Consider the following 23256-nt stretch of genomic DNA (forward strand, 5'->3'; position numbering starts at 1 on the left):
GTGGCAGTTATATTAGAACTGTGTCTTTCTATCTGGACCACCAGTCTCCACCTTTTAGGCAACAAAAGGGATTGAATGTATCTTACCTGGTGTTGTTCTTTCCGTCCCACCATAGTAAAACAGTTCGGATTCACCTACCTCCTCCTCCTGGAGTTCATGTTGGCACAGCAACCCAAGCTCACACCACTGTCAGGTACCCTTCTGGGTTTGCCCTAAGATGCACCAAGCTGACCGAGTGTGTCCCCATCTCTCCTGTTTCCCTTATTCTCACAGCGCTTCTACAAAGTGGAGTTGTGTGATCCTGGCCCTCTCCTATCTCTGAAAAGGAGATACAGAGACAAGGCTCCAAAAGTTGTGATGAAAGTTCGGATGGCGGCACCTTTCTAACTTGGGAGGTCAGCCTGTGTCTTCTGGGTGCACTCTGCCAACATTAATTATCATGCATCAGTGTTGGCTGCTGATACAAACCTGGGCCCAGGGAACTTGAGGCTGAGGGAGGATGAGAAGCCAAGTTTTAACTGCATCACAGGATGCTGAGCCTGGGAGCCACAGATCCTACATCAACTCATTGCCAGTCAAATTAAGGGAATGATGCAAACCTAGTAGATATTTAATGAGAGATTATTTCTGGAGATTATAAGGATACAGAAATTGCAAATAAATCCCTGACCTTTTCTGAGCCTTGGCTCAGTGAATGGGCTGAATCACCTGCTTGAGGGGATTAAGGACAGCCACATCCATCTGGCGGGCTACTTTCTCAGTCATTTGCAAACTCTGCTCCATGGTGATCATGTTCCAGACCTTTTAGTGGGAATTCACTCTGCAGACCAGATCTCAATTGCTTAGATTAGGAACCCAATGGGCCAGAATCAGAACTAATGTTCTGCTTATGCAGATAGTGGGGTCCCTGTCACATTAGTGCTACTTAGTCCAAAGTAAAATAATATGTAGTTGTTAATTATTAGTAACACAGTCATGATGTCAGCAGGAAATTCAAGTTGATGAGAGTAGAAATCAAACTGTGTGTGTGTGTGTGTGTGTGCGTGTGTGTGTGTGTGTGTGTGTGTGTGTGTCTGTGTGTCCCCGCACATGTGTAAGGAAAGAGGACAGAGACAGATGGAAAGTGCAGAGAAGTGGTGGTGCAATAACTTGTATCGGTTCTAGTTTAGAGATTTGGAACAATGGTTGCTAACACGTATTTCATGAATTCTTGGGACCCTTGTTTGATGTGGGTTCCATTTTTTAATGTAATTTTGTCTGTTTACAAAACTAGGTAGGTCACACAATATGCAACTGTAATAAACTAGGCTTAGCAGAGTTGTCTTGAGCTCCTGTTTGGCTCTGCAGCATGTAAATGCTATGTACACTTGACAGCTAAGATATACTGATAAATACAGCAGCATTGCCTATGTGAACAGAAGGCATTTTGCTTTAACATTAGTATAAAGGGGAACTGCTTGATTTTAACAAATTGGATAAATTGCACCAGCATAGGGAAAACCAATCCGAACATTGAGTGGTGGTGGTGGGCGTCTTAGCCAATTTAAAAAAAAAAAAAAGTAGAGTTAATATAAATTGGTGGAATTTAATTTTTTTTCCGGATGTCTCTGGAAAGTTCCATTGCATCTTCTTTCTTCCATGTACCACTTGCCTAGGAATGACTCTCACTTCCTAGTTGACCCAGTGGGTTATCTAAGCACTGGGGCCTTCTCTCTCAGTCTCCAAGTTCTTTCCAATTTTCCAAAACTTTTGTTGATGTTTCTGGGGTAAGGAAGTGGTTTTTGTCCAAGATGAAGTTCATCTATGTTTAGAAGGAAACCGTGTTCACAAGCCTGTTCTTAAAACATCCAAGTTCAGACTCTGTCTCAGCAGTTCTCAGTATTCAGTGCACAATGGCAGTTCTTTTCCCCCAGACTTCTGACCTCCATGCCTTTGGAAAGATACTCTGAAGTGCTTCCCAAAAACAAAGTAAAGGCTTCCGCTGACTATAGAATAACAGTTATAAATACTTTGGAAAATTCCTTAAGCACAAAAAGATAATTCCCTGCCTGACACCTACATTCCCAATAGCTGTGTTCTGAGTACTTCATGTAAGAGTAAGAATTGTCTCCTGTACATGCAAAGATGTCTAGTGTCCTTAGTCATCAGATGCAGACAAAACCATAGCAAGAAAACTCTGACACCACTGGGATGGCTATGATGATAAGAGGCAATAACTAATGTTGACAAGGATGTCCAAGGAGATCAAACTGATTAGTTCCTACAAGCTATGAGCATTGTATTGCTGGATAACCAAAGTTTGGGTTGAGGTTCTGTGGATGCCTCTTTATTGCTACAGTTTTCCCCTGGCAACAATTGATCCTGTAGGTTGTTTCATTTTCTGAGTGGTGCGGGTAGGTATTGGGACAGATTGAGGACCCTTTGCTCCCCTCCCTCATTGATGTGTCACGGAGAGGGACTCTACTGCTTCTGGGGCTCAGGTAGCTTCTTTGTTCTCAGGTGTTTCAAATGTTCCTCTGGGTCACTTTTCTTTCCTTCATTTTCCCCTTGATTTTCCACTTTTTCTAGTCATCAGAACAGAATTATACTTTAATTCAAAGTCATATTTAAAGTAGTTTGGTGATCTGTCCCCTAGAACAAGTCTCTACACATTAACTTGGCAACTTTGGTCATATTTAGCTTTTCCAAGCCTCAGGTTTTTTCATCTGTAACATAATTAAATAAGGATAAACATTAAAAAAAAAAAAAGGATTTTCTGGAGTTCCAAGACATAATCTAGGTAAAGCACTTACCCAGTTTGTTTTAAAGCACTTCCCATTTGCTTTATGGAGCAGATTGCAGGCAGTCATTCCTGTGGCTCCAAGTGGCAGGCATCCGTCACTTGGTGCTACCATTTCTTGTTAGAAACTGAGCCTAGTGCCAAAGGTACCATGAGAGCTAAGATAATACACACAGAACACAGCGTGTATCTGGCACATGGGAGGCTCTCTATTGGTATCACCTATTTTTAAATTATTTTACTTTCACTTATTTATCTTCACATGGGAAAGGGGAGAGAGCCTGTGACCACACCATGGGGTTGGTTTCCAGTGTGTAAACCTTACAGTGAGTTGATTTGCACAGGCAAGGCCTGACTGCCCTTCTCTTGTTCTTTCAGCCGCACAGTTGGACAGCATCGGCTTCAGCATAATAAGGAAATGCATCCATGCGGTGGAAACCAGAGGTAAAGTAGTCTAACAGATGGCGTTGTTCTCATGCAAGGTCATGCATCTGTGAGGCAGCAGACATGCTACCTGCTGCTTCTGATTTTAAGTAACTCATTAACTCCCCCAGTGCCACTGTCGGTGTTTCTACCAGTCATGCTGGTCTGAAGCAGGGGTTCTCCACCCATTTCATGTCATCTGTGTCTCTGGTTGGTTATGAGACTGTCTTACATGTATCCAGATAGAATTCTTAGGCTTATGGAAACCAGTTCTAAAACTCAGTTATTATTAAAATAATTGAAAATATAGCTGCAACAGACTGGTGGATATGCTTCTGGGTTAACAAGTCCTTTAGTAACTTATAGCAGTGGACCTCATAGCTAGCATAATCTGGAAATTTCAATATTGTAAACCTTCTTTACCATTGTAAGGAGTTATGAAAATATCTGCGATTTTGGATCATGTTGCAGGTATTGTGAATACCGCTGTGATTAGTTGTCTCCATACACAAGGGAAAGAAATATTCAGTGTCAGTGATAGTGGAAAGAAAGGCTGTTTCCCATCTAGTTCGTAGATCCCTAGACTCTCCAAGGATGATTACCTTAGAGTCTGTGGACCCCAAGTGAAGGATCTCTGCTCTGCAGACCTGGACCTGGGAGCCATCAAGGTCAGAGAAGGAAAGGCTAGCTGCCTACTCCACACTGGCATTTCCCAGGTCTATTGGAGCAGGGCACTGAGATAGGGGAGGCTGGTTTACTATAGTCTATCACAAGTCAGAGTCCTTAGTTCTGGCATTGTAGAGTCTTTAGTGCCCTGATCCTTTGTTGCTCAAGGAAAGCTATTAGCCATCTCTCCACTGAGACTGATCTGAACCATTGTCAGAGATTCAGTCTATTTATTCTACCTACTGGCCTTTTTTATTTGTTTGAAAGAAATTCTGTCTTTTAAAGTAGAGTTGTAACCTTACTAGTGGAGAAATAGAAAGGGAGAGGGACACACACACACACACACACACACACACACACACACACACACGGCTGGGGGAGGGGATGACAAAATGTGTCCTATTAGGGTTCTCTTTCCAAAGAAGTTACTTTAGCATGTGGAGAAGCAGGCTTTTTGGGTTTTTGTTTGTTTGTTTGTTTGTTTGTTTTCAGAGCTGAGGATCGAACCCAGGGCCTTGCGCTTGCTAGGCAAGCACTCTACCACTGAGCTAAATCCCCAACCCCTGGTTTTTTAATTTTGATTATTTCTACTTGACCCCCTTCAGCAAAAAATTAAGACAGGTTGACAATAGTACATAAAATATACTAGAAAGTGTCTATTGAAGATTGGAAATTGAAGTTAGAAAATGAGAATGTTGGTCGTGTTGAACCAAAAGAATGTTTATATGGTGATATGTTTAAAATGCAAAATCAGAAACCAATCAAATGCCTCAAGATTTGGTTTAAATCAAGAATGGTTCACTTGTGCAGTATAATGTTGTGACTCACTAAAGACAGAAATATAGTTTTTTAGGGATAAGGGCGGACATGGAGGGATCGGGAGGTGAGTGGAATTAGGGTGCATGATTTGAAATTTCCAAAGAATCAACAAAGAATTATGTTTAAGACAAAAAAGAAATGTGGTTTTTAACATCCCATTTTAACGTGCATTCAGTGAAAAATACAATTTACAAACGAACAGCTGGCCTGCTGGAGCCCGTTCTGTGTCATCCACTGAGGGGTCGTCCTCTGCACAGTCTCAGTGTGGTAACAGTGGCTCTCTGCTTTCTTTTACTTTCTTCTCTTGATTTTCTATTTGCCTTAGCACAATTCCTAAGTTTTTAATGAGCATATATTTCTAAGGTAATTTTCAAGAGTTTAAGTTTGTATTTTAAAAGAGAAGGATACAACCCAGTGTGTTAGTCTATCATCCCGCTGTTCAGAGGGCTGAGAGATTCGAGAGTTGGGAGTTAAAGGCCAGCCTGGGTTATAGAGTGAAACACTGACTCAGAAAAGACAAGAAAATAAGGAACGGGGAGGAGAATAAGGAGAATAGTTGTGGTTAACAAAGGCAGAAGCACACACTTGCAAGCAAGTACACTTGCTTAAGGCAGGCTGTGCGTCCGTCCATTTTTAGCAGTCCAAACCAAGAGGGTAGCATACTCACTTAAAACTCTTCTCAGTGTCTATAATCACTGGAAACCAGAAGTTTGTAAGCCTTGTAGCCTACCAGAAGAAGTTCTGAATATGATGGATGCATAAGAATCCAATGGAAGGTATAAAGAGAAATGACATGAACTTTGACATAAGAAGTTCACAGGGGAACTGGAGAGGAAGCACACCAGTTCCTGAGAGGTTATAGATGTGACAGACTTGGGCCAACAAGAGGAAAGCTGTTTTTAATCACTTGGTCTAAATTGTCCCCTGTTGGAGCAGAGGAGATAGATCATCAATAAAGCTTGAGGTCTTAAGTTTGATCCCCAAACCCAAGGGGAAAAAATGCTGGGCATGGTGACACATACTTGGATCTTAGTACTGGAAAGGCAGAAACAGGAGGATCTCTGAGGCTCACTGTCCACCCAGTGAACCTGAGTTGATGAGCTCTAGGCCAATGAGAGAGCCTGTCTCAAAGGAGGTGAATGGCATTCCCAAGGATGACATTCGAGGCTGTCCTCTGGCTGCCGTATGTAGATGCATACATGTGGACCCACACACATGACCAGGAATAGACATTCACATATATTCACACATGTATACAGATTGCCTTCTTTTGTAAGTGGCACAGTGGTGCTCTAATCCATGCATTTTAGTGAACAGGAGTTCTGTAGTTGGAGTTCATCTTTGTTTAAGTATTTCAAAGTAAATACCCCAGCTTTAATGGTGATGGATTTTCTGATTTCTCAATCTTGACTAGTATTCCCTAAGATGGAAAACATTCTTATACTTCAGTATTTTTATGCTGTGTGTAAAAATAGACAGAAAGTCATTTATCTTCTTCTGTGAATGATTTTTTAAAGTCATGTCATTTTGGATTTTTAAATGTAAGAATTGGTTAACTGTGGCATTTTTTAAAGAATGTATTTTGCATCTTCAAAAATCTTCATCTGCTGCCTTTGGCAAGAGAGGAGGGAAGTCTCTTTCCTGTTGACACCCAGGCTAAGGTGAGGACCGGAGTGGGCAGCACATCCGTGAATCCTAGACAGCTGTGCCAAATCCCACTCCTTCGCTAAGAGCGGAGCTGAGTGACAGGGGACTTTAATTACAGCAGCTTTTAGAAGGATAGAGAAAATGAAGAGAAAACAGGAGAGCATTTGGCCTTGTTGGCCTGACTTGTGTTCCGATGTTCATCTAATTAAATCTTCATCTTTTCTCTACTCAGGGATCAATGAGCAAGGACTCTACAGAATCGTGGGGGTCAACTCCAGGGTGCAGAAGCTGCTGAGTGTCTTGATGGGTGAGTGCAGCAGTGGCTTTGCCAGGCAGGTCCCTTGGGCAGCCTGCTCCGAGATTTCCAGCTTCCTTGGTAGCCTCTGGGGTAGGAATCAGGACATGCAAATGCCAATGCCCAGAAATCTGCCCTGCTTGCTAGTGGTGGCTGTGGGCATTAACAGATGAGGTTCAGAGTGGGTCTTTGTGAGATTAAAATAAAAGACAAGACTAAACTAAACAAGCCACACCCAGTCTTCAGCACCCCAGTCCAAGTGCTGCTTTGTCAGTCATGTGACTGTCACACCCTACTCTGTCTTTAATAGCTCATGACTCCTTCTGCCCTCTTTTGAGGCAGGTATTCAATAGGACACACCCTATGCCTAAGAAAGGACATCTTTCTAGCCTGTGAGGATCTTGGGGTCTCATGTTCCTCTTACTGAGGGTGTCGTGTAACTCTCAGATAAAATTTTTAATCTACTGATAAATTCAAGACCCCCTCGGCTTCTAGACTTCAAGCCGTCACTTGAGCAACAGAGCCTCTATCCCTGGCAGATCTATAAATAGAAAGCCACTACCTCCAAATGTGCAGTGTTTGAATCAAAATCCACGAGCCAAAGTTGCCTAGGCTGCAGAGATCCTGTATTTTTAGCTGTGCAGCCAGCTTCAGTGAGTCACATGGATCTAAATGGCAAACAGATCAAATTTCATAGAGCTGTGGCCGCTGTCCATGTCCACAGAGCCCAAGCCTGGTACTTGTGAAGATCAACTCTCATTCAGGCCTCTAACTTGGCCTTCCAGGCAAGGGCCTTTCTCCTGTGTTCGTCACTTTGTTTGGGGGTCCAGGTTCTGAAAAGAGCTTTCATGTGTGCAGAAATCTATTCCTTTATATGGGCCAGCGTGAGCCCTCACTGTTGTGCTCCATAACTCCACAGTATTAAGACTTACACCGAGGCCTGCTGCTTGAAACCATGCTAGCTGGGAGGCATGTCTACACTTAGTTTCCACTTTTCAGTTTAGATTTGGGATACGGTTAGTTCTTTATTATTATTATTATTATTATTATTATTATTATTATTATTATTATTTAGATAATTGTGAGGTACACATGCATTGTAAAAAAAAAAAAAGCAACACAAATGGATCTTTTGTACCCTTTACCCAATTTCCTCCAATCATAGCATCATACCAGGCTACATTTCAATACCACAACCAAGATACTGGCATTTTTACAGTCAAAATGCAGAGCGTTTCCACCCCCATAATGACCTTGTGGTACCCCTTTGAGTCTACTCCCTGCCTCACCTCCTCACAGAGCCCCTAACCCTGGTGACCAAAGTCTATTCAATATTTTTTTTCCTTTTAATTTTGTCACTTTGAAATTACTTGTTATATAAATGGAATAATAGAATATGTAAGTTTGGAGCATTGAGGTTTTGTGTGTGTGTGTGAGCTTAATTATTTCCCAAGTTGATCAACCTGTTGCATGTATCATTACTTGTTAATCTCTTTTTAACTACTGAGTAGTGTTCCACTTTACGGACATACAACAGTTTAGCCATTCACTGGCTTCAGGACTTCTGGGTTTTTTCCATTTTTAGGCTCTAATGAATAAAGCTGCTATAGATCCTTGAATAGAGGTTTTTGTGTGAGCATATGTTTGTTCTCATAGGACAAGTGCCCAAGAGTGATATTGTTGTGTCAAATGTTGATATGACTTAATTTTGAGAAATCCTAATAAAAGGAAGAACTAAGATTTTTACAGGTGTTAACCTTCAGTCTCTCACTTCTGTTTAGGATTTGTAATTGATTGCTTGGTAATAGTGATATTAAGTTTTAGAAAGAACTCCTACCTTTCTACAGAGTCCTGGTAGGGTGAGAGATGCATGCACCTGAAAGCTTTTATGTAAACATGTGGTGTTAGTTCCTAATGTGACCTGAATCTGGAGATGGGATAGAGAAGGAAAGAAAAGAAGAATTCAGATTGAGCAAATATGAGCAACAGGATGGCCAGAGTCTATTGATGCTGTGGGATTATCCTTTAATATCCGAGAGAGCTGGTTGAGGCTGAAAGAGGGCAGTTAGTGCTGAACAGCGAAGGTGGTCTTTTTTGCTGACAACCTAAGTACTATACTGAGGAGTTTAGGAACTTTTTTTTAATCTCTCAGATGAAATAATGCTCTATTAAAAGTTCTAAGTGGTGCTCGCATCCTGGCAAGAGTCAGGCATTGATTTAGAATAGTTCCCAGAACAGAGGCATTTGCTTATGGAGCTGGAACAACTTTGGGCCATCCTTACTCTGAGCCCTTTCCCTCCTTTCTTCTGGTTTCTCATTATCTTTGTCCTCTGCTGGCCTTGGCTTTGGCTCTGCTTTCTCTGGGAGTGTCCCAGATAGACCCAAGCATTGCAGTCCTTGGAGCTTGCATCATTTAGAAGAGTGTCTTTCGGGTGACAGTTTTGGCAGAAGGCCACAGGGAGGACTTTAATTGGCTAGTGTGGGCCACTCACACGATAAACTTTTTATTTTGGAGCCAATCAAATTATCCTCAACAGATGGACATAGATGGTCTGGAGCCTGTGCCTATGTCTGGGCCTGAGGGTAGAGGTGAGGTTAGTCGATGGCAACCCATGGACCGAGTAGGATCACTGATGAGTAAATGGAGGGGTGCTTTCCTGAAGTAATGATTGTTACTCAACTAATGAAGTGCACCAGACACAGCAGTAGCAAGATTCGATTTTAGCATTAGATGGACAGCATGACAGAATGTGGAGCATGTATGCAATCATGGAAGGGCCCTGGAAGATGTCAATTGGTAAGGCAGAGAATACCTTATCTAGGGCTAGACCAAGAGCTGGGGCTCAGGATCCAATGTTGTATCTAAAGAGACCAACAAGATGAGGCTTCAGATAGAATTCAAAGATGATAATGTGAAGTGATACTATTGAAAAGAAATGCAGTGCCTTAGAAGACTGCTTGGGCAAAAGAGATGTTCTAGAAGGCAGTGGCTCTAATCACTGCTCTCAGCAGACCTCTAACAAGGTATTAGTCCTGTTGTCTTCCTTAGTTGGTCTAGGTATAGAGGAAAGTCATCATGACCATCTAAAGAATGTCATCAAAGAGTAATAACTAACAACTGACAGTCACAAGGCCAGCTGCCTCTGCCAGGAGAGCATTCCAGATAGACTGGAATCTGAACGATCCTACCATGGTAGAGCCGACCAGATGTAACACGTAACCTAATGCCGGGAATGGAACTGGTGTGTCTATCAGTCAACAGAATCTTGTACTCTTGAGATTGTCAGGCCAGTGCACTAGGTCCGGTCTGCCTCCCTTTTCTCTTCCTATTATAGTCTCTTCATCAATTCTGACTACCGCTCCTGGTCTGGGTTCACCAATGATCTAGAATAAATTCTGCTTGAGGCCACAAACCCTTCAGGGCTCAGTATGAGCCACATACACACACTCTTCTGTTCTCACCTTTTTCATACCTGGCTACATGCAGATACAATATAAGATTGCTTCTACTTGTTCCAAGGCTCTCCTAAGTGGATTTGTGTGTTTTTGTTATTATAAATACGGCTTAGGATTAAAACCAGACACTAACTTTGATCACTAGTTCATTTTTTGTAGTCTTAATTCGCTGGATGACTGTGAGTTGGGGGTAGGGGAGACATGAAAGTCAATGTGTTGAGAATGTCTTTGATTTACTGATTAGGGTTCCTTAAGAAAGCTTGTTAGAATTCCTCATAGCCCCGGCAGTGTCCACTGCACTTCATGCTGGTGCCCTGCCAAGAACCACCCGCGTTACTTCCTCCTAGTGACAGAGGTCTGTAGTCTTGGGCAGTGAAAAAGACTCAGGAAGATTCTTAGATTTCCTGAAACAGAATATATGTACTGTCCCCACCCCCATACTAATAAGAGAGGATAGATATTTACAAATTTTCTTAGATACACACACACACACACACACACACACAACACACACACACACATTTACACACCAGCTACATTCTTGCATTACATGTCTGTTTCTCTTCCTTTCCATTTCTGTATATTTTTAAAATTAAGCTACATTGTGTGTATGTGGGGGGTGTGCGGTGGTGAAGGAGGCAAGGGAACAACTTGAGGGATTCAGTTTTCTTCTTCCACTATGTGCTAGGTGGAAACTCAGGTTGTCAGACCTGGATGCAAGTACAGTACACAGAGCCATCTTGCTGACCCCCACCCAGTTCTGTATATTTTAACTAATTCTTTTCTCTGATTAAAAATTATGAGTAGTCATTGGTGAGAATTCAGAAAAATGCAAAAAGCATAAGGAATAAAATAAGAGTTCTTCAGACCACAGACAACCTTGATTGACTGTTTAATTGTATAAAAGACCTTTTAATTATAGCTTCCTTTGAACCAGATACACTAGTGTGTAGTAAGAGCGTTTAAGTATAGCATCCTGTGTTAGTATGGTTACAACACTGGACACACAGTGCGTGTTCTATGACGGTAGTTCTCAACCCTCCTGATGCTGTGACCCTTTAATACAGTTCTTCATGTTATGGTGAACCCCAATCATAACATTATTTTCATTGCTTCATAACTGAAATTTGGCATTGTCATGAATCATAATGTGAACATCTGTGTTTCCTGACCCCTGTGAAAGGGTCTGTTGACACTCCCCAACATGCAAGGGGTCACGATCGATCCACAGTTTGAGAACCACTGTTCTAGGGTTTTTAACAGACTGGTCACACAACACTATAGTGTCTATTTTTTTTGTCTGCCATGTTATGTCCTCCTGTGGCATTGCTTGCAGATGCACCTCTTGTAGATGCACCAGAGCCTCTGAACCAACCTCCTGCACTTATGCAGTTAGTTCCTTGTCATTCTGGGGAGCACTCAGGGTGTCCTGTGAGGCAAGGTAGCAGAGGTGAAGAGCATGCAATCTGGAAAGTAGACAAGCTGTGCATCCTTTTCACAGTAGACAAATGATTTCGATGGCATGTTCTTCTGTCTCCTGCTCCATATCGCAGCCTAGTCTATATAGAAATGGGATGATGAAATGGAAAGATGCAGGGGTGTTGCTGAGTCGAGAGCCTGCACATGCTAAGAAAGGCTCACAGGTCCTGTTTCCTTACACTGTAGTATACGATATGAAGCTGCTGGGTCAAGCTGTGTATATGGCTTCAGCCTTTTATCTGCTGTTAGCCGCTCACTGTCAGCAGCTCACTGTCAGCCATGCATAAGGAGTGAGACCTGTCTCCCACAACAGCCATGCTCTCTCTGTAGCACTTGTTTTCATATCAATAATGCATGTAAAAGATGTGTTTCCATCATATTTATGTTTACATTCTTTAGTGTTGGATTAAGTTGGATATTTTGAACATGTTTATAGGTGCTGACAGGATTAGTTACTTGCTTTTAGTCTTAGCATTATTTTCCTAATTTCTGTTTTAATTTTTTGATGTAGGTTTTAGTTTTGGAAGCTGTAATAGCAGCACTTTTCGCCAAATTTTTATGTCCTAAGTTTTTTGTTTTTCTATTTCGTTTTGTCCTACATCTTAAATTTTTATGAAGCCAATCTCTCATTCCTTATCCTTGATGAGAATTATATTTCAACAGATTCTTCTCTTTCCAGGATTGTAAAAAATGAATAGACTTGTCTTTCTTAAAATTCATTTGGGGCTACAGCTCAGCAATTAAAGGTACCTGCTTCTAAATCTGATGCCCTCAGATTGAGCCCCAAAATACATATGGTGGAAAGAATCAATTCCCACAAGTTGTCCTCTGAACTCTACACATCTTCAACAGCACTCTTGCATGCACTCGTGCACACACACACACACACACACACACACACACACACACACACACACCTATCTATCTTCCAAAAGAAATAAATGAATTAATGAATGAAAGTAAATTTTTTTTAAATTCCTCTGGATTATACTCATACAAAGTGTAAGTTCTCCTCTTCCTCAACTGTGCATGCTGTTGACTGGTAACTACATAACGAGAACTCTTTCCCCGCTCAACCAACTACTGCCAGTATCACATGTGATCACCTCTGCTCCTTACTGGGTCCATAGGGAGCTTTTAGAGGTGGTTTTTCTAAAGAACAGATTGCTTTTCGGTTTGTTGCTCTGGAAACCTGAGTCTCGGGAATGCATGGTCCCCTGTGAGCTTCCTTGTTTCCCTTATTCTTGGTGTCCTCAGAATGTTCTCAGGCTTGCCCCCCCCCAAATCCATATCACTCATTTAAATCTGCTAATTACTGTGTGTTCTTGTTGTTAGCAACAGTACTTTGTGATTGAATTTCCAGTGTCTTTACTGGCACACTTTGCTCTGTATTTTGCTCCTTCAGTCATCACCTTTACATTTCATTTTGTTTCTCACTTTGGTAGCTCATTTTATTGTGTCCACTTTTTTATGAATTTCATTTACATTATGGAGTAGTAGATGCTTCCAGATGCTTTGCTCTCTGTATTCTATACCACCAAACAGTGCCGTGGCCTTTCCAGGAAGCTGAAAGCTCTTTGCTGCTGACTTCCCCCGAACAGATTCTCCTTGGTCTGTTGTGACTACTTTCCTAAATCTATTTCAGAGCCCCCTTATTTTATGGCCTTGAAAGGCTGTTGTACAAGATCCCATTGGCAGTCAATCATAAGTATTCTGTTTTATGTGGCTCTATCGTCCTGAATAATTCCTTCTGGTCCCACTCTGCATAAGATCTTGGAAGAACTGGTATATATAACTGTTCACTCAAAGCCTGTGGTTCTTCTCATTGCTTTGATGGTTCTTTGAGGACTACTTCCTACCTCATTTGTGTGCTTGTTTTTGTTTTGTTATTGGGTCTCTCATGTAGCGAGGTTGATTTCAGACTCACTACACACACACACACACACACACACACACACACACACACACAATATGCATATATATTTTGTCAAGCTGAAGGTGAACGTGAATGCCTGCTCCCTTGGCCTCCACCTCTGGAGTTGGGATTACAGGTGTCACCCCCACATCTTGCTGACTTTCGCTTCTGAATTCATCCTCATGTTATAAAAGTGTCCTTCTGCCATTACTGCCCAGCCTTACCTCACTGTCTAGGGTCTGTTCTCAGGGCTGTTGTAGGCCTGCGGAAAGCAGCCGTGTGGAAAAGGAGTGTGGCCTGACTTCCCCGGGATGATGTGCTATGCTGAAGGCCATCGCCTAGCAGGTGGTGCTCTCAAAGGCTTTCTCTGGGCCTTCCCGTGAGCCCTGCCTCTGGTAACAGGAGACCGTTAACTAAAAGGTTGCTTTGCTGTGCTAGTCAAGCTTCACGTTCCTTTAGTCTGTGTGTCTTTCTAATGTTTCGTTACGATGACAAAGACAGGCTAGTTCAGCGTTGCTGTTTTTCTCCTCCTATGCTGTAACTTCCCTCTGGGTTAGAATTCCAGGGAGCCCAAGGGAGGTATTAAACAGCAGTGCTTCAAATCACCAGATTAGAGGCAGTGTTATCCTCTGCCTGTCTCCAGCCATGGACTCATCTTCTCTATCCCTCTGGAACCTTGAAGGTCTGCATTCCTTCCTTCTGTGTCCTCATTCCCCACACATTTCCACACATTGTCATGAATAAACAGCAACTGAGGACTTCTTTCCGAAGAGTTCCATAAGGACCAGGTAATTCTTCATGATAGTTTCTGAGACCCGAAGCTACATCATAATGAGTGGAGACAACTCAGACTGAAGACTGTACCCAAGATGAAGTAGGGGAATAGAGAGAAAACCAACTTCAGCCTCCCCCCGGTGAAGGGAGCAGACAGATGATGGCAGGCTCCTTGGGTCAAGATGGCTCTGGGAGCCAGGCAGGGGGTTGTGTGCCATGATCCTGAGTTCCCAGAGAGGAGATCACAGATGGAGGCTCATTTCCCCTCCGCTCTTGCACCTGTCACCATCCTTGCCTCTTAGGATATTGCAAGCTCTAAGACAGAACCCAGACAGTAAGTGCTCTTGGGTCTCAAAACACAAGCAGCTGGGGGGTGTTTGAGGTCCTTAGACAAGGCATAGAGGAAGTAGCTAAGGTTTTTTAAGTTTTGTGACTTTTGTTGTCAGAAAACAAAATAACCAACTTTGCTTCTCAAATTGCCAGATATTAAATCTAGCCTTGGGGGATGGCACATGGGCTGAGTGAAGTCTGATATACACAGAGGGTAGAGGCTGCATTTTCTACTCATACGTTATAGAGATAGAAACCACGAAAGGTTCATGAACAGTTTAGTAAAAGAGTTTATAGACAACAAAACACAGCTCACTTTTAGAGTGAGACTGGGTGGTATTTTTGAAGGCAAATATGTAAATTAATCCAGCAAACAAATAAGCCCAGAAACAGGACCAGCACATACTTGGATCCTGGATCAAGGTGTCAGGATAATTAGCTGGAGAAAAGAGTCTTTTAAACAAGTACTGTTGTACAATTTGACATCCATATGAGGGAAGATGAAATGATCTCTCTTCTGATACCACAGATGAAAAGTATCTAAAAATGTATCCTAAGAGCTAACACTGTAAACCTAACAAAAAACACAGAAAAAAATATCTCTGTGACCTTATTTTTAAAGAGCTTCCTTAACTAGAACACAGGAAAGAACCATTAAAGGAAAATATGTTAAGTCAAACTTCATTTAAATACAAAACTTTCCCTCTAAGAGAGATATTATTCATGGTAGACTACTGAGGCAGCCCATGTCCTCAGCTATTTGGAAGGCTGAAATAGCAAGATGACAAGTTCAAGGCCAGTCTGGACTGCAGAGTAAGTTCAAGCCTGGGTTGGGCATCTTAGTATGACCCTGTTTCAAGATTAAAAACAAATACAAGAAAGACTGGAGATGTGACTCAGTGGTATATACTTGCCTGACATGCATGATGGCTGAAATTCAATCCATGGTACTGTAAAAAGAAAAAAAAAATGTGGAAAAAAAAGTTATAGATCAGAAGAAAGTGTTTATAAAAATGTGGATCTAGTCAGTGATTTATCTCTAGAATATATTTTAAAAGCTCTTGATTTTTAAGACAATCACCCACTTATTAAAAATAGAAAAAAATATTGAAAAGATCAGTTGAGTAAAGAAAGTATGCGAAGAGCAAATGCCATATGTAAAGGTGAACCACATTATCATGTGCATGAAGAGACATCTGACACCATCAGTCAGTAGTGCTATAACTTGAAAAGTGATGTACTACTAGGACATCTAAAATTCAAGTGACTGACTGAGTTCTGAGTTGAAAGGAAATGCAGCAACCAGAGCTCTCCCATTCTGTGGGTGGGAATGCAAATGGCCCTAACATTTTGGAAAGCAATTTGAGCATTTCATCTAAAGGAAAACATTTGTATCATTTGTTCTATTCTTGAAGATTTTTATATAGTCCTGCTTGATGATACAGCATTTACTTAAGCGATGAAAATGTAGTCCATATAAAGCCTCTGTGCAAATGTTTGTAGTAGCTTTATTCATAGCAGCCGCAACTGGAAAGCACCCAGATGTCCATCATCTAGGGAAGAGATAAACAAATTATGGCATACCCAGAACACTGACTAGGACTTGTTAATAAAAGGATTAAACTACTGTACATGTAACAGCGTGGCTGGATTTCAGAAGTATTATACTATGTGCAAGTATTGCCGGGGTAAAAGTGGTGGAAGAAGAGTGAATATCACGAAGCATCAGGACTTGTGGGGTGATGGAGTACCTAGGTTATGGTAGCTCCTTGACTATATATGAGTTTCAGAAAGTATGGAACTGTACAGTTATAACAGGTAAGTATATCTCAGTAATGTTCACTTTAGACACACACACACACACACACACACACAGAGAGAGAGAGAGAGAGAGAGAGAGAGAGAGAGAGAGAGAGAGAAGAGTGTTCTGCATTTGCTCTTGTCCTTCTTGTCAAAAAATGCAAATTAAAACAATGAGATAACCTAGAAAAAGAAAAACAAAACAAAACAAAAATCTCTTTGATAAAGACCGAAGCCCATTTGCCTGTTGTTATGAGGATGTGAGAAGTCGTCACTCAAGCATAAACCTCTGATGGCAGCTTGAGTAGTATGTTCAAGAACTTAAAAGGCACATGTTTTTGATCCAGAAAGTCCACTTTCAGGAATTGTTTCTGCAGGGAAAGATCTGAAAGAAACAGTAGTTTATGTCCATGTTTATCATAGTGACAAGGGTACAACCACAATTTGCTTTAAAAGAGGACAATAAGTCAAGAATGGTGTATATGTAAAGTGAAGTACTCAGAAGTTCATATATTCATGTGTGGATATGGGACAGTTTTGCAGGAAGTTGTCAAATGAAATTATCACTATAAAAATGACATGTGTCATGTGCTCCCATATCTGTTTTGTGGAGCTGGGGATCAAACCCAGGGCTTTCCTTGTGCAAACCAGACCATTTGCTTCCTGAAAAGAAACATAGGCCCATCTATATATTTATATATGCATGTACTAGTAGAAATGTGATACAGTGGTTGCCTGTACCATAGGAAAGATTTACTGTTTAGTGTATGTATGTTTTCATTTTTTCTCTTTTATTGTTGAGGGTGCCTCTGTGTGTGCTACATGTATCTGACATGTTGCATGTGTGTTTATAGGTGAGAAGTTGGTGTTGGGTTTCTCCGTCTATCACTTTACACCTTGTTTTTGAGACAGGGTCTCTCTTCTGAGCCTACAGCTCACTGGTTCCACTAGACTACCCGGTCAGTGGATTCCAAGGATCCTCCTCTCTCTGCTTCCCCATCAGATTACAGGCTCATACCTTCATGCCTACATTTTTATATAGGTACCAGAGATATGAACTCAAGTCTTTATGCTTGCATATCAAGCACCTTAAGCATTAATTCATCTCCCAAATCTTCATTGAGTTCCTTTCACTGTTGGGGTACCAAGTGGTTTTCAGAAACTGGTTTGGTGTGACCTAAGGCAGCTTCCAGTTAGAAGCACAGCTTCACTCTGTGTCCCCAGATTTTCTGGGCTCATATGGTAGTAGGTGGAAGAGCAGACCTCGTCCCTGCTCATCAGTCACATGCCCTCTTCAGCACTGTGCTGCTCTCTCAGTGTGTTCATCACACTAAGCTCTGTAGTGGTTGAGGAGCAGGCTGGGGAGAAATGCTCAGAGGTCTACAGATTTTGAAAACGATGCCTCAGAGATGTTCAGATGCCACCAGGAAGCGTCCATTAAGCAAAGGGAGCCTCAGGAAGGAAGTATAGAAACAGGCCACTCTTTCTGGCAGTGGGGGTAACTTGGGTGGTTGTATTCAATTTAGTTTGGATATTAAATGAATTAAAATGGACACATTCATCTTATGAGCCTTGCCTCATCAGTGCTATAAAAAAAACCTTTCAGCCGGACTGTAATTTGACTCTCCTCCCTGTAATGTTATGCAATACTCCTATGGTTACAGAGCCCGGAAAAGTGGAAGCTAATGATTAGTTTGCTAAATGTGGTTCATGGAACAGTTCACGACTCTGGGACCTGCCAACTGCTGCTGATACCGTTTCATGTCCCCTTTTCTGGGGTAGAACTTGGATTGTTCCTCAGAAAAATGTACAGTAACATCTGTCTTGAATCCAAAAACCATGAAGTGTCACAGTGCTCATGTGCTTTGGGACCAGAGGGGAGGAAGACCATGCCAAGCACAGTGCCTGGATGCATAGGCTTCTGCAGTCTGGTGTCTGTCTGTCTGCAGGAGGAAAACAGGAATCTTCGCATGACAGAGACGGAAAAGAATTAAAGTCTCAGAGATCAGGACAGTTGGAAAAGTACATTTTCAGAGCTTTAAGGACAGTTGCTATAGTAGAACTGTGTGGGATTTGTCATTCTATGAAAGAGTTCCTTCCTTGTTTGTTTCAAGCTTAAAGAAAGTCATATTGCCTGTGGTCATGTGTGAACATCGCACAAGCCTCCTGCTTTTAGGAGAGGCAGAGTTTATAAGCTAAAGCCCTTCTCTGCTTCATCAGTAAATAATATATGTCAGAGGAGCACCCTGCACGGTAGGGAACAGCTGGAATTGTGCTCTCTCTCTTTCTTGGGAATTACAGGTTAAACTTGTAAGCCATTTATGAGTATTTGACCTCATCCCACTAGGATAAATGTGGGTTCTTTCTCATCAAACAGAAAAGTGTGTCTGGTGACTCATCTCCTTTCTCAGTGGAAATGCACTTAGCCCCGTAGGCAGAAACTCTTGCTTGCTGTTCAGTCTTGGGAACTATTGAGAAAGAGGTAGTCCGGTTTCAGTCTCTATTTACCTGGCATGCCATTTAAATATCAAACTGGAAAACCAGATCTAAACCACTGTGCGTCTTTTCTTACTCTTTCAAAAGGTGGGGGCATACGAACTCAGGACAACCAATTAAAGACGCACTACTTCTCTGGTGTCTTTGTGATTGGCTCAGAAATGGCCCCAGATCTGATCCAGCACAGCCACTGTGAACTTTAGGACTTTTCCAAGGGACAAGAGGTGGGGGACAGGCATGTTTGACTAAAAAGGTATGCCTAGTTTCAAGTGCTGAACCTGTCTTCCACACCCCACAGCCTCTCTTTGCTGGCTTTGTCTTGAAGCTTCCTCTGAGACTCCACGTGGTAGCACTTGGCATTTGCATAGCCTTTCACCAGCAGGCACATCAACACAGTAGCTTGTCTCCTAGAAAAGTCATGGACTTTGTGGTGACTGGGGTGGAGCAGGCCCTGCACCATCCCTGAATCGCTTCTCAGTACCCTGGGTTGTACCTTCGAGCTGTCTATCCCGACTTCACTTCCCAACCCTAGGAGTAATCTAAGAGAAAGTCCCAGGGGAAACTGAGGCACTCTGCAGAAAGGAAAGAGAATGTGAGCTGGGCCTGCGGGACATTTCTTGGTCTTGAGGAAGGGTGGGCTTTCCCTCCACACACCTAAAGGCTCTCCTGCCTCCCTGTTCCTTTTGTATGTGTCCTGGCCCATCTTGCCAGTGACAGTGGTACCCATTGACCCATGAAGCTGTTCGTCCTCCTGCCTCTGCCTGTTGTTCTCCCCTGTCTGTGTGCTACTCAGGATAGCTACATGAATTTTCTCCTGAGTATGTGTTTACTTAAAATACATTGGCTTAAAGCTGCATGCAAGAAGAGGCTGAAAGGGAAGTTATCAGGAGCCAGCACAGTCATGGTGGTACTCACTGTACTTAAGCTAGGCTCAAGTTAATTGAAAAAAATACTATAAAAGTAATGGAATCAAACCATATACAACTTGGAAAATATAAAAGCCACAATTCTTGCCACTTGAACACAATCATTACTATAGTTTGAAAGTGTTTGCTTTCAGTCTCTTTTTGTTTCTCTAAAATATTTGAATCCTGATTTTTTTTTACTTGCCATTACATAATACAAGCACTTTCCATGTCATAAGTCATAGGTATCATGTAAACATAATATTCCATCGGGAGGTATACCGTAATTCACTTAACCAGTCTTCTCTGATTAGACCATTAGACTGTCCCCTTCTTTTATTTTCTCACTGTTTTAAAGAAGAAGATTCAATGAATATGTCTGGTCGGTAGCTTGGTTCATACTTTGTCTTATTCCCTGAGGTGAAATGGGGAGAAATGGAATTACTAGTTTAGAGGATCTGAGCTTTCTGGACTCAATGATACATATATTGTCAAAATCCTTTTCAATCTGTTGCATTGATAGCAGCTGCCTCCAGCAATTTTTGCCCCGAGTACCTTCACCATATTCTTCTAACAATCAATATTTAGATTTTTAAATATTTCTCTGATGGAATAAGCAAAATAAATGTCTCTTTTTAACTTTAATTTTCATTTTTCTAGTTAGTGATGAGGTTGAGTGCTTTTTTGTTTCATGTATGAACCTTTGCTGTTAGTATCTTTTATGCTTTGTTTTGTTCATTATCTTTTTTTTCATTCTAGATCCCAAAGCAGCTTCTGAGACAGAAACCGATATCTGTGCGGAATGGGAGATAAAGACCGTCACTAGTGCTCTAAAGACCTACCTGAGGTGGGGATTTCCACTTGTGAGCAGCAAGCCACTTAGTTAGCATGCTGTCAGGAAGAAAGCAGTTTTATTTGCAGCCTCCAGAGAGCTGCTGGGTGGGTGTTTGAGATGTGGAAACAGCTTCTGTGTGGGAGCATTAAGTTCAGCCAGTCAGGCCGATTATAAATTGCCCTGGGTTGATGGGCTGTCAGTGTGCAATGGTGCCGTGAGTGATTTAGAAAGCCCTACTCTTAATGAGATGTATTAAGATGATTAGCCCTAGACATGCCCTAAATTGTGGCCTTCCCTGTGTTATCTGCTAAGAAAACAAGAATTCATATGTTACTCCTTTGAACAGACTTGATTACATATGCAGCTTATTGTGATTGCTTTGTGTTTCACACAGAATATATTGCTTGCATTGGTCCTTAAAAATGAGAAGGTAGATGTGGGAAAATTGCCATTTGGAGACTGTCATTTGGTCTCTGCTAGTGTGATTAACTGGAGAAATGGGGAGTGGAGGGAGGAAGAAAAGAAATATTACTATATACCATTATATACAATATCATTGCCCCCCCATCCTTCATTTAGACTATTGGCTCACTGCTTGCATCTCTGTCTGTCTGTCTGTCTGTCTGTCTGTCTGTCTCTCTCTCTCTCTCCCTCTCTCTCTCACACACACACACACAGAGAGAGAGAGAGAGAGAGAGAGAGAGAGAGAGAGCGAGAGCGAGCAAGCCCTGAAACTTGCACTCAGTAGGGACACTGCAATTCTTTGTTGTAGTTGTACAGGAAGATGGGTTATAGCCTTAAGGAGAAGGATTGGAATTATGGGTTGAGTAAGCCTCTGTACAGGCTTTACAAAAATCTATGTGGCTAGACAAGCGAAGAAAGTTACAGAAAAGGAGTTGGTAATGCAGCCTTTATTTGGGGCATTGAGAGAGTGAGCTGCAGGGCAAGGGGTGACTAAGAGTTGAGTTGGGGAAGCTAGGCTGAAGAATGAAATCTGAGCAACACATGATGAAGAATGTTTCATTATTTTCTGAATTATCAGAAAAAGCTCATTTGTAGTTCATCATGTTCACCCACAGTTGATACAATGTCCTGTATCCCTTTGGTACTTGGAAGTAATATTCCTCTTAGATGCAAAACACCTACACAAATTTTTTTGCTGTTTCTAGAAGCACTGATTTCAACAACAAGCTTCTGGATAAATGAGAGTCTAAGGCTAGCTGATGCAGATAAGAAGCTGGTTGCTTGTTTCTCAGACATGTCCTAATGCACTTTTGTTCATGGATGACTGAAAGGAGGTCTTTGGGTCTGTGCTGACCTCCTGCATCAGCCCTTGCTGCTCTGTGACTGATGCATAGTTGTAGCTATCCTTTTCAAAAGGAAAGAGGAAGAGACTGGCACAAACATCTGTAACCCCAGCATCTGGGAAGTAGAGAGAGAGGGACAGACTGGCACAAACATCTGTAACCCCAGCATCTGGGAAGTAGACATCCTCAGTGACATAACGAGATGCTGGTGGTGGGGAAGAGATGAAGAAAATGTGAAACTGAGAACTTCAGGTGAAATGTCACACACTTTCAGTCAGTACTCCTACACCAAGGGCTGTTGTTGCTCTGTGCTCTGTGTGTTAGAGCTGTGCTGTGCTGTTTGGCAGCACTCAGTGTGCTGCTCAGCAAGAGTGATCATTTTACTGTGGAACTGACTTGCCTCTGTCTATATATTTTTATTCTAGAATGCTTCCAGGACCACTCATGATGTACCAGTTTCAAAGAAGTTTCATCAAAGCGGCAAGTAAGCATCTTTTGGTTGAAGTTTCAAGGAGAAAAAGAATAGATTTTTCTATTTCGAGGAACATTCAGAATCCCAAAATAAATACTGTCTAGCCTGCCACATTCTACATGCAAAATGTCTGCATACAAGCTTATGAAATTGTAACGGAAAGAAACGAAATGGAATCAAGAACTAGGGGCCTCACTACCACTCTGACTTCACAGTGGAAGAGGGAAAACTCAAGGCACTTTTCTTGGCCAGGAGGGAGGGGAATAGAAGGGAGGAGAGAAGAGAGAGAAAGGCAGTTTTGATTATTGGAGTTGTAACTTCTTGGGTTTGTCCCCCCACCCCACCCCCTGTCCTTAAAGTAGCATTCTGCAGAATGAACCAGACATTGTCCATTTCCTCAGTTGAGCATTGGAAGTGTTTCTCTGAGTATGATGCCATTTATGTAACTTCACAATCTTTTTTTCCACCATGTCTTCCATTTACAGCTTCTGATCATTCTTTGGCTCTATCATTGAGGCCCCTAGTTCATATTACTGGTATTAAAATACATAGGGATTAGGTTCAAGCTACCCTAAGTATCCTGGAATCTGTCTACGTGGGGCAGACCAGCAGTAACGGGGCAGCTAGGTTCTCTATCAGATTTAAACCTGGCAGGGCTGCTCTTGGTATTATGATGCCCATAGCTTGTACCTCTCCCTGGTTCCTTTTAGCCTTTAGGGTTTGTTTATCCTGGTAACCCTACTGGCCTAATTTTGTAGTACCTAATGTTCCGCTAGCCTTACATACTTGAGCTTGTCCTCTTCAATAAGGAGGGGAAAGGCATGGGGGAGTGAAGATGGTGTTGATGTGGATTCTTTC

At 42.0% G+C, this 23256-nt stretch overlaps 1 protein-coding gene across 4 annotated transcripts in view; it reads left to right on the top strand.

Moving 5' to 3' along the window:
* The window catches only part of Arhgap26 (Rho GTPase activating protein 26), a 391848-nt gene that overhangs the window by 227431 nt on the left and 141161 nt on the right, over nucleotides 1-23256 (top strand). For all 4 annotated transcript variants that reach the window (XM_042264260.2, XM_042264261.2, XM_042264262.2 and 1 more), the window contains exons 13-16: nucleotides 3158-3223; nucleotides 6567-6641; nucleotides 20544-20631; nucleotides 22352-22410. In XM_042264260.2, coding sequence (XP_042120194.2) covers nucleotides 3158-3223; nucleotides 6567-6641; nucleotides 20544-20631; nucleotides 22352-22410 — 288 coding nt within the window. The remainder of the gene's footprint in view (nucleotides 1-3157; nucleotides 3224-6566; nucleotides 6642-20543; nucleotides 20632-22351; nucleotides 22411-23256) is intronic.

Source organism: Peromyscus maniculatus, chromosome 19 (assembly GCF_049852395.1).
Source record: "Peromyscus maniculatus bairdii isolate BWxNUB_F1_BW_parent chromosome 19, HU_Pman_BW_mat_3.1, whole genome shotgun sequence".
NCBI classification, from domain to species: domain Eukaryota; kingdom Metazoa; phylum Chordata; class Mammalia; order Rodentia; family Cricetidae; genus Peromyscus; species Peromyscus maniculatus.